We start from the raw sequence: 15,141 nt of genomic DNA, 5'->3' as shown, positions 1-15,141 counted from the left end.
TGTGTGGGTGGGTGGGTGTGTAGGTGAGTGGGTGGGTGTGTAGGTGAGTGGGTGGGTGGGTGTGTGTGGGTGGGTGTGTAGGTGAGTGTGTGGGTGTGTGGGTGGGTGGGTGTGTAGGTGAGTGGGTGGGTGGGTGTGTGTGGGTGGGTGTGTAAGTGTGTGTGTGTGGGTGGGTGTGTGGGTGGGTGTGTAGGTGGGTGTGGGTGGGTGGGTGTGTAGGTGAATGTGTGGGTGGGTGTGTAGGTGGGTGGATGGGTGGGTGTGTGGGTGTGTGGGTGGGTGGGTGTGTAGGTGAGTGTGTGGGTGTGTAGGTGGGTTTGTGGGTGTGTAGGTGGGTGTGGGTGGGTGGGTGTGTAGGTGAGTGTGTAGGTGGATGTGTAGGTGGGTGGGTGGGTGTGTGGGTGGGTGGGTGTGTAGGTGAGTGTGTGGGTGGGTGGGTGGATGGGTGTGTAGGTGAGTGTGTAGGTGGGTGGTTGTGTAGGTGGGTGTGTGGGTGGGTGTGTAGGTGGGTGTGTGGGTGGGTGGGTGTGTAGGTGAGTGTGTGGGTGTGTGGGTGGATGGGTGGGTGTGTGGGTGAGCGTGTGGGTGTGTGGGTGGGTGTGTGGGTGGGTGTGTAGGTGGGTGTGTGGGTGGGTGGGTGTGTAGGTGAGTGTGTGGGTGTGTGGGTGGATGGGTGGGTGTGTGGGTGAGCGTGTGGGTGGGTGTGTAGGTGGGTGTGTGGGTGGGTGTGTAGGTGGGTGTGTGGGTGGGTGGGTGTGTAGGTGAGTGTGTGGGTGTGTGGGTGGATGGGTGGGTGTGTGGGTGAGGGTGTGGGTGTGTGGGTGGGTGTGTAGGTGGGTGGGTGTGTAGGTGGTTGTGTAGGTGAGTGTGTGGGTGGGTGTGTAGGTGAGTGTGTGGGTGGGTGGGTGGATGGGTGTGTAGGTGAGTGTGTGGGTGTGTGGGTGGGTGTGTAGGTGGGTGTGTGGGTGGGTGTGTAGGTGGGTGTGTGGGTGGGTGGGTGTGTAGGTGAGTGTGTGGGTGTGTGGGTGGATGGGTGGGTGTGTGGGTGAGCGTGTGGGTGTGTGGGTGGGTGTGTAGGTGGGTGGGTGGGTGTGTAGGTGGTTGTGTAGGTGAGTGTGTGGGTGGGTGTGTAGGTGTGTGGGTGTGTAGGTGAGTGTGTGGGTGTGTGGGTGTGTGGGTGGGTGTGTAGGTGAGTGTGTGGGTGGGTGGGTGGATGGGTGTGTGGGTGGGTGTGTGGGTGGGTGTGTAGGTGAGTGTGTGGGTGTGTGGGTGGGTGGGTGTGTAGGTGGGTGAGTGTGTGTGTGGGTGGGTGTGTAGGTGGGTGTGTGGGTGGGTGGGTGTGTAGGTGAGTGTGTGGGTGTGTGGGTGGATGGGTGTGTGGGGGGATGTGTAGGTGTGTGGGTGGGTGTGTGGGTGTGTGGGTGGGTGGGTGTGTAGGTGGGTGGGTGGGTGTGTGGGTGGGTGTGTAGGTGGATGGGTGTGTGTGTGGGTGGGTGTGTAGGTGGGTGTGTAGGTGGATGGGTGTGTGTGTGGGTGGGTGGGTGGGTGTGTAGGTGGGTGTGTGGGTGGATGGGTGTGTGTGTGGGTGGGTGTGTGGGTGGGTGTGTAGGTGGGTGCATAGGTGGGTGTGTAGGTGAATGGGTTGGTGGGTGTGTAGGTGGGTGGATGGGTGGGTGTGTGGGTGTGTGGGTGTGTGGGTGGGAGTGTAGGTGGGTGTGTGGGTGGGTGTGTAGGTGAGTGTGTAGGTGGGTGGGTGGGTGTGTGGGTGGGTGTGTGGGTGGGTGTGTAGGTTCTCTGTGGAGAGGGTGTGAGGTGATTGGTGGAGGGAGACAGGCTGTGATTGGTCTCTGAGTCCCTGTTCCCCTCCCACAGGCTCGCTGATTGGTCAGAGAATCTCAGAGCACCCCGACGTACGCAAGCTGGGGTTCACAGGGTCGACCCCGGTGGGCAAACAGATCATGAAGAGGTGAGAGGAGTCCCGGTCTGCGGGGGTTTCCTGGGATCCAGCAGGACATCGTTTCGCCTCAGGAACTGATTGCTGCGTGCGACGTCGAGGTTCGGGTGTGGATTACTGGTCGGGTTATGGGACGGGTATGCGGCTGGTTCCCTCTGTCCCTTCCCCAGCCCCTCACCCCTCATCCTGCTTCATCTTGCCCTTTGTCTCCAACTCTGCTCAGCCAATTGCCACAACAAGCCCCACAACCTCACACCCTCTGGCCCCTCATCTCGGCCTGCCTCTCCCCTCGTGCCACTACCCATTGTTCCCTGTGCATTAGATCCCTGCCCTCCCCAAATGCAACCCCACTTCCCCTGGCTTACGGGTCTGGCTGCTGCCTCAGGTTCCTGTGTGCGGTGGCCCCAGTCCCCACTGCTTTGGCCTTAACCCCCTCCAATGGGCCCCAACCCCCTCCAATGGGCCCCACCCCCTCCAATGGGCCCCATCCCCCTCCAATGGGCCCCATCCCCCTCCAATTGGCCCCATCCCCCTCCAACGGGCCCCATCCCCCTCCAACAGGCCCCATCTCCCTCCAACAGGCCTCAACACCCTCCAACGGGCCCCATCCCCCTCCAATGGGCCCCATCCCCCTCCAATGGGCCCCATCCCCCTCCAACGGGCCCCATCCCCCTCCAACGGGCCTCAACATCCTCCAACGGGCCCCATCCCCCTCCAACGGGCCTCAACATCCTCCAACGGGCCCCATCCCCCTCCAACGGGCCTCAACATCCTCCAACGAGCCCCATCCGCCCCCAATGGGTCCCATCTCCTTCAGTGCATTCAGTGCTTGTCCGCTTCCAATACAACCCCCAACCCAGGATGGGATAGTCACGCCTTCCCACTCGCCCACCCTCGCTCCTCCCACCTCCATCCCTACCACCACCCTCCCTCCCTCCCTCTCCATCCCTACCACCCCCCTCTCTGCCTCCCTCCCACCGGCAGCACCGGGGTCAGAACTGGGGAAGTGAAGACCAGAGGGGTGCTGAGTTGTGGGGGCTTGGGCTGTCGGAGGTTGAAGGGGTGGTCAGGGAGTTGAGGTGGAGGGTGTGTTGAAGTTTAGCCGTGGGTGACAGTGACCCCCTCCCCTGCAGCTGTGCGGTGAGCAACGTGAAGAAGGTGTCCCTGGAGCTGGGGGGCAAATCCCCACTGTTGATCTTCAGCGACTGTGACCTGGACAAGGCGGTGCGGACGGTAAGGGTCTTACAACCTGCTGCCCAGGCCTCTATCTGATCGGGGGGTGGGGGTGAGGAGTGGAGGTTCCCGGAACACCCCCCACCCCCATTTCACTCCTGCTAGGTCACAGTTGGGGGTAAATTCTGTGTTCCACCTCACCCAGGGGGAGTTCTGTGACTGGGGCAGTGGACTCTCCTTCGTCACTGGTGTAGTTACCAATACCCCCTCCCACAGGGGTCGATGGCAGGGGATTCACAGCAGGCAGATCAGTAACAGACTGGGCAGAGAAATGGCAGACAGAGTTGATTCCGGCCAAGTGTGAGGGCAAGGTGAGCACGCACACACACACACACACACAGACACACAGGAACTCTGCAGGTCAGGCAGCATCTACGGAGAGGAAATAAACAGTCAAAATCTCCGCCCAAAACACAGAGCATTTGGACGTGGAGGCCAAGTCGTGAGGTGTCTTTAAAGCAGAGATTAGTAGGTACAGAATTAGCCAGGGTGTCAGAGGTTACAGGGAGAAGGCAGGAGAATGGGGTTGAGAGGGATAATTAATCAGCCATGATGGAATGGCAGAGCAGACCCAGTGGGCTGAATCACAGTAATTTGGGGTGGGGGGGGGTTTAACCAGCTTGTTATATCATTCATCACAGTCGGGGCTGGGGGGGATTTAATCAGCTCGTTATAACGTGCATCTCAGTAAGGTGGGGAGATTTAAAAGACACCTGAGAGATTCAGAATCAGGTTTCATATCACCAGGATACGTTATGAAATTTGTTGTTCTATGACAGCAGCACGTTGCAATGCATAATAATGAAATCTATGAGTTACATAAAGAAATATCTATGATCAAACCCGATTAACCCTGAGCTAATCACAGGACAATTCACCCACCCGGTAGGTCTTCGGACTGTGGGAGGATACCAGGGTACCCGGGGAAAACCCTCGCATTCCACAGGGAGGACGTACAGAGACTCCCTCCAGTATTGAACGGGGGCCTCGGAATGCCTGGAGCTGTAATAACCGTGCTGACGGCTACGCTACCATGGCAACCACATCAAATATAATATATATATATTAATTAAATAAATAGTGCAAGAACAGAGCAAAAACAGAAGAAAGAAAATTAGTGAGGTAGTGTTGTGGGTTCAAGGACTGTTCAGAAATCTGATGGTGAAGGGGAAGAAGCTGTTCCTGAAACACTGAGTGTGTCTGTACGCTCCTGTACCTCCTCCCTGATGGTAGCAGTGAGAAGAGGCCACGTCCTGGTTACACACAGGGTAGTGAGTATCTGGAATGAGCCGCCAGAGGAAGTGGTCACTACGGCAATGCTGAAGAGGCATTTGAATAGGTACATGGAAGAGAAAGGCTTCAAGGGTTATGGACCGAACTCAAGCATCTGGGACTAGTAGTGGGAACAATGGGCTGAATGGCCTGGGACTAGCAGTGGGAATGATGGGCTGAATGGCCTGGGACTAGCAGTGGGAACACTGGGCTGAATGGTCTGTCTGTTTGCTGGCGATTGCTGGTTCTCTGGGGTCTTTGTGTGTTGTCAAGGTCTTGATGTGTGGGAGGGATGAGCTGTGGCCCTCTCCGTATAGGAATTCGAGAGGTAGCAACAGGTAAAGTTCATGGGACCAACTTCAAATTGGTCACAACAGAGCTTTCTCAGAAATAATCAGTAAGAGATAATAAATACCAACCCCCCCCCCCCAAGATAGGAGGTCCTTAAATAGTATCAGAATGGGGTGGAGGTGGTGATTGAGGATTCCCTCCAATTCTTCATCCCACACTATCACCGGAGATTCTGCAGATGCTGGAAATCCAGAGTAACACGTACAAAAGGTTGGAGGAACCCAGCAGGTCAGGCAGCATCTGCGGAAGGGAATAAACAGTTGACGTTTCGGACTGAGACCCTTCATCAGACCCTGCAGAAGTGTGGGGAATGTTGTAGGAAGATGGGATTGTGAGGGAAACATTACCACACACCAATCCAAGGTGACCTTGTGTTTATTGTGGTAATACAGTGTAGATCATTGGTCAGGGTAGTTAAATATTAACTAGGTTAGCTAATCATTGGTTGGCCTTGTAAGTGATTGGTCAGGTCGGTAAATCATCGATCATGAATTGGTGTTAAGCTGCCAAGTAAACTGAGTTAATGTGGAAAATATATCTCGACAAATTTCAAGGAATTTCTAAACAAAAATAAACATGTACATTCCAACTTCCAGCAATTGCTCCCCTCCCCCTTTTCTCTATTTCCATTCCCCATTCTAATTCCCCTCTCATCCCTTCTCTTATCCTCACCTCCCTATCACCTACCCCTGGTTCCCCTCCTCCTTCCCTTCCTCCCATGGTCCACTCTCCTCTCCTTCAGATCCCTCCTTCAACACTTTAACTTTTCCACCTATCATCTCCCAGCTTCTCACTTTATTTCCCCCCTCCCCATCCAACTGCTTCCTCCCCACTCCCCTCATGATCACCGATCACCTGCCAGCCTGCCCTCTCCCCTGTCCAAGGGATCCAGGATCTCCCCCCACTCCACTGCCTTCACTTCTGCTGGACCCTGCTGGGTCACAGTTTGGGGGTAAATTCTGTGTTCCACCTCACCCAGGGGGAGCTCTGTGACTGGGGCAGTGGACTCGCCTTCGTCACTAGTGTAGTTACCAATACCCCCTCCCACAGGGGTCGATGACAGGGTTTTCACAGCAGGCAGATCAGTAACAGACTGGGCAGAGAAATGGCAGACAGAGTTGATTCCGGCCAAGTGTGAGGGCAAGGTGAGCGCACACACACAATGCCACAGGAAGTCTGCAGGTCAGGCAGCATCTCTGGAGAGGAATAAACAGTTGAATTCTGGAGGACCGGGCAGTGGAGGGGCACAAGTTAGCGGGTGATAGCTGAGATCAGGTGGGGGGGGGGTGGGAGGCAGGTGATAGCTTCTTTCTCAGGATTTGGCCCTTCCTTGCTACTCCTGATGAAGGGCATCAACTGCTTATCGCCTCCAACCAGTCAGCACATTGACACGAACCGTCGCAGGAAAGCAGCATCCATCATCAGAGACCCCCACCATACACGCTCTCTTCCTGCCGCTGCCATCAGGGAGAAGGTACAGGAGCCTCAGGACTCACACCACCAGGTTCAGGAACAGTTATTGCCCCTCAACCCTCAGGCTCTTGAACCAGAGGGGAATAACTTCATCAACTTCACTTGCCCCATCACTAAACTGTTCCCACAACCTATGGAGTCACTTCCAAGGACTCTTCGTCTCATGTTCTCAATATTTTTTGCTAATTTATTTATTGTTATTATTTTATATTTGCACAGTTTGTTGTCTCTGGCACTCTGCTTGTCTGCCCCGTTTGGGTGCAGTCTTTCATTGATTCTATCATGGGTATTGGATTTACTGTGTATGCCTGCAGGGTTGTATGTGGCCTTATATATGTACTTTGATAATAAATTGACTTTAAACTTTGACTTGCTGAGTTCCTCTGTTACTTACCTCATCCCTTCTCTTATCCTCACCTACCTATCAACTCCACCTGGGTCCCCTCCTCTTCCCTTTCTCCTACGGTCCATTCTCCTCTCCTGTCAGATTCCTTCTTCTCCAGCCCTTGACCTTTCCCACCCACCTGGTCTCACCTATCACCTGCCAGCCAGCCTCCTTCCCCTCCCTGTACCTTTTTAATTTGACATCTTCCCCCTTCCCTTTCCGATTCTGAAGAAGGGTCTTGGCCCGGAATGTCGACTGTTTATTCCTGCTCCATAGACGCTGCCTGACCTGTCGCGTCCCTCCAGTGTTTTGTATTGGACGCTTATTATCAGCGACTTGAATGATGTGAAATGTCAGTAACTTTAAATTCCTGGATGTCACTGTCTCAGAGAACCTGCCCTGAACCCGTCATGTAAATATAATTGCAAAGAGCCTGCAGACATTTGGCACGTCATCAAAAACCTTAGTGAACTTAGTGGAAAGCGTGCTGACTGGCTGCGTTACGGCCTGGTATGGGGACCCCAATGCCTTTGAGTGCAAGATCCTATAAAAGGTAGTGGATTTGGCCCAGAACATCACAGATTAAACCCTCCCAACCATTGAGCACATCTACATGAAACGTTGCCATGGAAGAGCAGCTTCCATTATCAAAGATCCTCACCACCCAGGCCATTCTCGTCTCTCACTGTTGGCATCAGGTAGAAGGTACAGGAGCTTCAGGACTCGACCACCAGGTTCAGGAACAGTTACTACCCCTCAACCATCAGGCTCTTGAACAAAAGGGGATAACTACTCTCATTTAAGGACTCTTTTATCTTGTTATTTCATGCTTGTTATTTATTGCTATTTATTTATTATCTGCATTGACACATGTGTTGTCCATTGATCCTGTTTACAGTTACCATTCTATAGATTTGCTAAGTATTCCCACAGAAAAAGAATCTCAGAATTGTGGTGACATGTGTGTTCTCTGATAATAAATTTTACTTTGAACTTTGTAGTTTTGCGGCTGCAGTGTGCAGTACAAGAATGTTCAATTACTGCCAATTACAAAATAATGTGATTATTACAAGTTAATCAATGGATGTGTTACGCTGGGTGCAGATCGCGAGGCCCCGTCGCATGGTTAGGGTGCTTTGGTTGATAACACCGTGACAAAGTTTACTGTGGGTTTGAATCTGAATCTGAATAAATATTGCCAAAGAAGGAATAGTGCAGTGGTGTTGAAACTTCACGCAGACAGTGCCGGGGATCGGCATTGAACCTGGCTGTCTGGCACCACAGTGATAACTCTGTTAACCCTTGCTTGTCTTCCCAGGGAATGGGGGCTGTGTTTTTTAACAAGGGAGAGAACTGTATAGCTGCAGGACGACTGTTTGTGGAAGAGTCCATCCACGACCGGTTCCTAAACAAAGTGGTGAGTCCCACAATGCGCTGTGACCGCGTTCGAACACTGCCCTGCTTCCTCACACGGTCGGGGTAAGAGGGGACCCCTCAGCAGATCACCCAGTGGCCCTCTCTGCCCCATCCAGAGATGAAATAATGAGAGAGGGGATCACAGTGTGATAGTCCAGTGGTGAGGGAGGGTCACACTGTGGGAGGGGTGGTACTGCCTAATCTCCCCTCCTTCCTCAACCCCTCATCCCTCACCCCCTCTCCTCCCTCCTCTCCCCTCTCCCCCTCACCCCCTCTCTCCCCTCCCCTCACCCCTCCCCCTCCCCTCTCCCCCTCACCCCCTCTCTCCTCTCCCCTCAGCCCCTCCTCCCTCCTCTCCGCTCAACACTCTCCCCTCTCCCCTCTCCCTTCACCTCTTCTCTCTGCCCCCCTCACCCCCTCTCTCCTCACCCCCTCTCTCCTCACCCCCTCTCTCCTCACCCCTCTCTCCTCACCCCTCTCTCCTCACCCCCTCTCTCCTCACCCCTCTCTCCTCACCCCTCTCTCCTCACCCCCTCTCTCCTCACCCCTCTCTCCTCACCCCTCTCTCCTCACCCCTCTCCCCCTCCCCTCTCTCCTCTCCCCTCAGCCCCCTCTCCTCCCTCCTCTCCGCTCACCCCACTCCCCTCTCCCCTCTCCCTTCACCTCTTCTCTCTGCTCCCCTCACCCCCTCTCTCCTCACCCCCTCTCCTCACCCCCTCTCTCCTCACCCCTCTCTCCTCACCCCTCTCTCCTCACCCCTCTCTCCTCACCCCTCTCCCCCTCCCCTCTCTCCTCTCCCCTCAGCCCCCTCTCCTCCCTCCTCTCCGCTCACCCCACTCCCCTCTCCCCCTCCCTTCACCTCTTCTCTCCTCTGCCCCCTCTCTCTCTCCTCTCCCCTCAGCCCCCTCTCATCCCTCCTCTCCCCTCACCCCCTCTCCCTTCACCCCTTCTCTCCTCTGCCCCTCTCCCCTCACCCCCTCTCTCCTCTCTCCTCACGTCCTCTCCCGTCTGTCCTCAACCCCTCCCTCTCTCCCAAGATGGGAAAGGCCACTGGCCAGTTGAGAGGTTAACCGAATACAAGAACTTGGTGTGAGGTTGTTGATCAGCAGGGTCAGAGGTCAGACCCAATGCCAAACAGCTCCCTCTGGTAGCTACGTAAATGCAGCTGGTTGTTGCCCACAGGTGGAGGAGGTGAAGAAGATGAAGATTGGTGATCCTCTGGATCGGTCCACTGACCATGGCCCTCAGAACCACAGAGCTCACCTGGACAAGCTGATTGAGTACTGTGCTGTAGGAGTGAAGGAGGGAGCTCGGCTGGTCTGTGGGGGCAAGCAAGTCCCCAGGCCCGGTAAGTCCGCGGGTGCTGTGTAAATCTGTAGACACTGTGTATGTCCGCATGACCCGTGATAGAACAAGACCCAGTCCCTCTAACAGACAACCATGTTTACTCCCTGTTGTACACATAAAGCGTTCACACCCACACGAAGGAGGGTAACCAATAGTGAGGAGGTAGTGTTACAGTTTACGGTATCAACACCCCAGGTGTAATTGCTACTGCTGTCTGTAAAGAATTTGTAGGTTCTCCCCGTGACCATCTGGGTTTCCTCCGGGTGCTCTGGTTTCCTCCCAAAGTCCAAAGACGCATGGGTTAGGGTTCGTGGGCATGGGTTAGTGTTGCTGCTGGGAACATGATGACACGTGCAGGCTGACCCCAGCACATCCTCGGACTGCGTTGATCATTGACACAAAACCACACATTTCACTGTGTGTTTCGATGTACATGTGACAAACAAAACTAATCCTGCGGTCAGACACAGAGTGAAACTCCCTCCACACCGTCCCGTCACACACTCCCGGGGTCAGACACAGAGTGAAACTCCCTCCACACCGTCCCATCACACACTCCCGGGGTCAGACACAGAGTGAAACTCCCTCCACACCGTCCCATCACACACTCCCGGGGTCAGACACAGAGTGAAGCTCCCTCCACACCATCCCATCACACACTCTTGGGGTCAGTCACAGAGTGAAGCTCCCTCCACACCGTCCCATCACACACTCCCGGGGTCAGACAGAGTGAAACTCCCTCCACACCGTCCTATCACACACTCCCAGGGTCAGACACAGTGACTCTCCCTCCACACTTCCCGATCCATTTAATGACCTGGTTGACTGATTACTTCTCCCTTTGTAGGATTTTTCTTTGAACCCACCGTCTTCACAGATGTGCAGGACCACATGTTCATTGCCAGGGAGGAATCCTTCGGGCCCATCATGATCATCTCCAAGTTTGCTGATGGGTAGGTCGTTCTGTCCCTTCACCTGAAGACCTGAGCCTCTGTCAGCGAGCAGCGGAGATGAGAGCTGATCTCTGCCCCTCATAACATGGCTACGGGACAACTTCAGCCAGAGCCGTTGCCTTGAGTTCATGTGCAGGTCAGTGAGGGACCTCAGCCGGAAGGCTGGAACTCTACGGCACCCGTGTACGGATGGTGAGTGAGGCGCCAACCGAAAGTGGAACACCAGGTCATACAGTGTGAAAACACGCCCTTCCACCCATCCTAGCCAGGCCTATTTGCCTGTGTTTAGTCCATATCCCTCTAAACTTTTCCCATCTGTGTACCTGTCTTTTAAATGTTGTTAATGTACCTGCCTCAGCCACGTCCTCTGGCAGATAGACCCACCAACACTCTTGACGACAACGTCTCCCCTCAGCTTTCTTTTCAATCTTCCCCCTCTCACCTTAAAACCCCACAGTCTGATCTTGATTCCACAGCTCTGGGAAAAAGACTGTACACATTCACCCTCTCTCTGCCCTTCATGATTTTATAGATCTCTGCAAGATCACCTCTCAAGCTCCAGTGAATAACGTTGCTACTTGCTCAGACTCTCTCTACAACGCCGTCTCTCCAGTCCCAGCAAAATCTCCTTCCATCGTTCCTCATATCATCATCAGTGCGCGCTGTCGCATGATATCATCGTTATGTGCCATGTCGCATGACATCATCATGCACGCTGTCGCATGATATCATCGTTATGTGCCATGTCGCATGACGTCATCGTTATGTGCCATGTCGCATGACATCATCGTTATGTGCCATGTCGCATGACGTCATCGTTATGTGCCATGTCGCATGACGTCATCGTTATGTGCCATGTCGCATGACATCATCATTAGGTGCCATATCGCATGACATGGGCGTTCATGGTCCTTCCATGACCATGATTGTTCTTGGGAAATCTTTCTACAGAAGTGGTTTGCCATTGCCTTCTTCTGGGCAGTGTCTTTACAAGACAGGTGACCTCAGCCATAATCAATACTCTTCAGAGATTGTCCGCCTGGCGTCAGTGGTTGCATAACCAGGACCTGTGATATTTACCGGCTTCTCATACGACCATCCACCACCTGATCCCACGGCTTCATATGACCCTGATCAGGGGCTAAGCAGGTGCTACACCTCGCCCAAGGGTGACCTACAGGTTAGCGGAGGGAAGGAGCACCTCACACCTCCTTTGGTAGAGATGCCACCCCATCTTTCCTATCACAAAGAGCACCCCAATAGTTGTCTCGACAGAAGAAGTTTGCATTGATTTGGAACGTGACCAAAGAATTTGACAAATATTGACGGGTTGCAAAACAACCTGGTGTGCAAACACCGATGCCCACCAATACCCCCCCCACCCTCTAATCTATTGCCCCCCTCACTGTGAACACTTTAAACCACAAGTTCCTATCGATGTACATGTCCATGGTGAGTATAGTCAACCCTCGATACTCTGAGTGCAGAGGGGGGTTGTGGAAGACAGATGCCAACGAGGTCTGCCGTACGGCTGGCTCTCACCTGTGACAACGTTGTCTTGTTTTCTGCAGGGATCTCGACGCAGTTTTGAAACGAGCCAACGACACAGAGTTTGGTCTAGCGTCAGGCGTGTTCACCCGTGACCTGAGCAAGGCTCTGTACGTCAGCGAGAAGCTCCAGGCCGGCACGGTCTTCATCAACACGTACAACAAGACAGACGTGGCAGCACCTTTCGGGGGCTTCAAGCAGTCTGGGTTTGGCAAGGATCTGGGTAAGATAGAGACTGGGAGTAGCACCAGTCCAGAAGAAAGAAGCAGCACCTCGTGCATTTACTTAGCGCCTTCTCAAAACGTCAGCCCGAATAGAGTGGGTCTGGAGAGGATGATTCCTACAGTGGGGGAGTCTAGGACCAGAGGACACAGATAGAGTGGATGTGGAGAAGACGTTTCCATGGTGGGGGAATCGAGGACCAGAGGACACTGATAGAGTGGATGTGGAGAGGATGTTTCCTGTGGTGGGGGAATCGAGGACCAGAGGACACTGATAGAGTGGATGTGGAGAGGATGTTTCCTGTGGTGGGGGAGTTGAGGACCAGAGGACACTGATAGAGTGGATGTGGAGAGGATGTTTCTTGTGGTGGGGGAGTTGAGGACCAGAGGACACAGATAGAGTGGATGTGGAGAGGATGTTTCCTATAGTGGGGGAGTCTAGGACCAGAGGGCACAGCTTCAGAATAGAGGGCCATCCTTCAGGACAGGGATAGGGAGGAATTTCTTTAGCCAGAGGGTGGTGAATCTATGGAATTCTTTACTATAGTCAGCTGTGGAGGCCAAGTCGCTGGGTATACTTAAGGTAGAGTTGATAGGTTCTTGATTACATCAATGGTTACGGGGAGAAGGCAGGAAAATGGGGTTAAGAGGGGAAAAATTCAGCCATGATTGAATGGTGGGGCAGACTCGATGGGCTGAATGGCCTAATTCTGCTCCTATGTCTTGTGGTCGTAACACATAACATTACAATAGAGTACAGGCCCTTCGGCCCGCAATGTTGCACCAACATTTCAACCCACTCTCGGATCAACCCAACCCTTCCCTCCCACATGACCCTCCATTTTTCATGCGCCTGTTTAAGAGACTCTTAAATGTCATTAATGTTTCTGTCTGTAACACCCCCCACCCGCCCCGACAGGGTACTCCACGCACCCACCACTCTCTGACACCCCCCTACACTTTCCTTCAAGCAGTTTAAAATTATGCCCCATGGTGTTAAGGCCAATTTATACTCGTGCGTCAAATCGACGCTGTAGGTATGGCGTACCCGCATACCCTACACCGTACCCTACGCTATACCCTATGCCGTTGCCTGATGCGCACCTCCCCAAAAATGTAACTACGTGTCGTGACGACGCAGACCGCAGCAACTGTGATTGGTCCGCTTGGTAGCGTCACATTTCCTCCTACGCTGCAATAGCTTCCCATTGGGTGACTGAAGGGCAGGGAAGGAACTCTGGCTGCAATGCTTTCCATAAAGCTTTACAGACCTCCGAAATTATGGAGGACCCTGTGCTTGATGCCAGTTTGTAGCTAGCTGCTACAGCCTGGTGACTTCCACCTGAAGCTAAAACTCGAGTGGTGATTGCCAGTCTCTGAGTATACTGTGCATACACTGATGCAAAATAAATGGTTGGAGATGATGAACCAAATCATTAAATCTACCTGCTGACATCCGAAAATATTTGAAATGCGTTTCATTGTCCATGTCTCTCAGTGGCCGGACAAGCACAGAAAATTCACCCCCCTTCAGTTTCAGTCGCCATTGTTTGAAGTTTGAGTTTCTTCATGTTGAGTTTCAACACAGTGGCATAGAAACCCCACCGCCAACTAATGTTTTGGCGGTGAATTGCAGAGCAACGCAGACACACCAACGCACAAGTATAAATGCTCACAACGGCGTAGCCCACTTGCGTAGGCTAGTACACACAAATATAAATCAGCCTTTAGTCACTTCCACCCCGGGAAAAGTCTCTGGCAGTCCACTCTGTCTCTGCCCCTTTCATTGTGTACACCTCTATCAAGTCACCTCTCATCCGCCTTCAGTCCACAGAGAGAATCCTGGAGACGGCCTGCCCTGTGTGTGTGAGAGGGAAAAGGATTGTCTGAAAATCCATCAGCCGGACATGGCCTGCCCTGTGTGTGTGAGAGGGAAGGGGATTGTCTTGCTGTCGTTTTTTTTTTGCTTTGCCGTTCGTTGTTGGTTGTATATTGGCTCTGTGTTGTTCTGCTGAACACCGTGGCCATGCTGTGTTGTGCTGGAGTGCGGGGCAACACTTGTGGGCTGCCCCCAGCACATCCTTCAGTTGTGTTGGTTGTTAATGCAAACAACTCATTTTACTGTCTGTTTCGATGTACACGTGACAAATACATCTAATCTAATATAATCTGTCAAAGGAAGAGGGTTCAGATAAAAGGTTATAATCTGCCAGTTTGCTCCACAGTAAATCTCGCTGTCTCAATCCACAGGGCGAGAGGCTTTGAACGAATACCTGAGGACCAAAGCAGTGACCATTGAATATTAACGGGAGGAAAGTCCAGCGGCTCTCAGTAGCTCCGCACGTCTGCACTCGGAACCAATAATCAGATGGAACTTTGTCAATAATTCAGGACTGACCCAGCTTTACAAACACACACACACACACACACACACACACTGACTCCCAGTGATACACCAGCCACCCGAGCACAGAGCGGCGAGGGGTGGGGTACGTGAATCACTCTTGAAAGGAGTCGGTCTACATAATGTGGTGGTTCAAATGAATTGGATTGGGAATGGGAATGGGACAAGAAATTGGAATTGGAATGGGAATCGGAATTGAAATCGAAATCAGAAAGGAAATCAAAATTAGAATGAGAATCAAAATCAAACTGAGAAGTCAAATCGGGATGTTACGACAGCAGTACAGTGCATAGACATAAAGCTACTGTAAATTAAAAATAAAAACATAAATATAAAAGGAATAACTATGTTGTGTTCATGAGTTAATTCCATCGTTAAGGAACCCATCACCCAGGACGTGCCCTCTTCTCATTGCTACCATCAGGGAGGAGGGACAGGAGTCTGAAGGCACACACTCAGCGATTCAGGAACAGGATCTTCCCCTCCACCATCAGATTTCTGAGCGGCCCAATCCAGTGATTTAACTTTTATACATAAATTATTTCCATTTTGTCATTGGAAAGGAGTATCACCTCTTCAAAGTT

At 52.8% G+C, this 15,141-nt stretch overlaps 1 protein-coding gene across 1 annotated transcript in view; it reads left to right on the top strand.

Annotated features, from left to right (window-relative positions):
• aldh1l1 (aldehyde dehydrogenase 1 family, member L1) overlaps positions 1-14,895 on the top strand; it is a 71,265-nt gene extending 56,370 nt beyond the window's left edge. The window contains exons 17-23 of the mRNA XM_063068276.1: positions 1,873-1,966; positions 3,088-3,187; positions 7,987-8,085; positions 9,267-9,432; positions 10,279-10,384; positions 11,956-12,155; positions 14,404-14,895. Coding sequence (XP_062924346.1) covers positions 1,873-1,966; positions 3,088-3,187; positions 7,987-8,085; positions 9,267-9,432; positions 10,279-10,384; positions 11,956-12,155; positions 14,404-14,459 — 821 coding nt within the window. The 3' untranslated portion in view covers positions 14,460-14,895. The remainder of the gene's footprint in view (positions 1-1,872; positions 1,967-3,087; positions 3,188-7,986; positions 8,086-9,266; positions 9,433-10,278; positions 10,385-11,955; positions 12,156-14,403) is intronic.
• The last annotated feature ends 246 nt before the right edge of the window (positions 14,896-15,141 follow it).

Source organism: Mobula hypostoma, chromosome 15 (genome assembly GCF_963921235.1).
Source record: "Mobula hypostoma chromosome 15, sMobHyp1.1, whole genome shotgun sequence".
Taxonomy (NCBI): Eukaryota; Metazoa; Chordata; class Chondrichthyes; order Myliobatiformes; family Myliobatidae; genus Mobula; species Mobula hypostoma.
The sequence above is the reverse complement of the archived record's forward strand: the minus strand, read 5'-3'. Positions and strand labels throughout refer to the sequence as shown.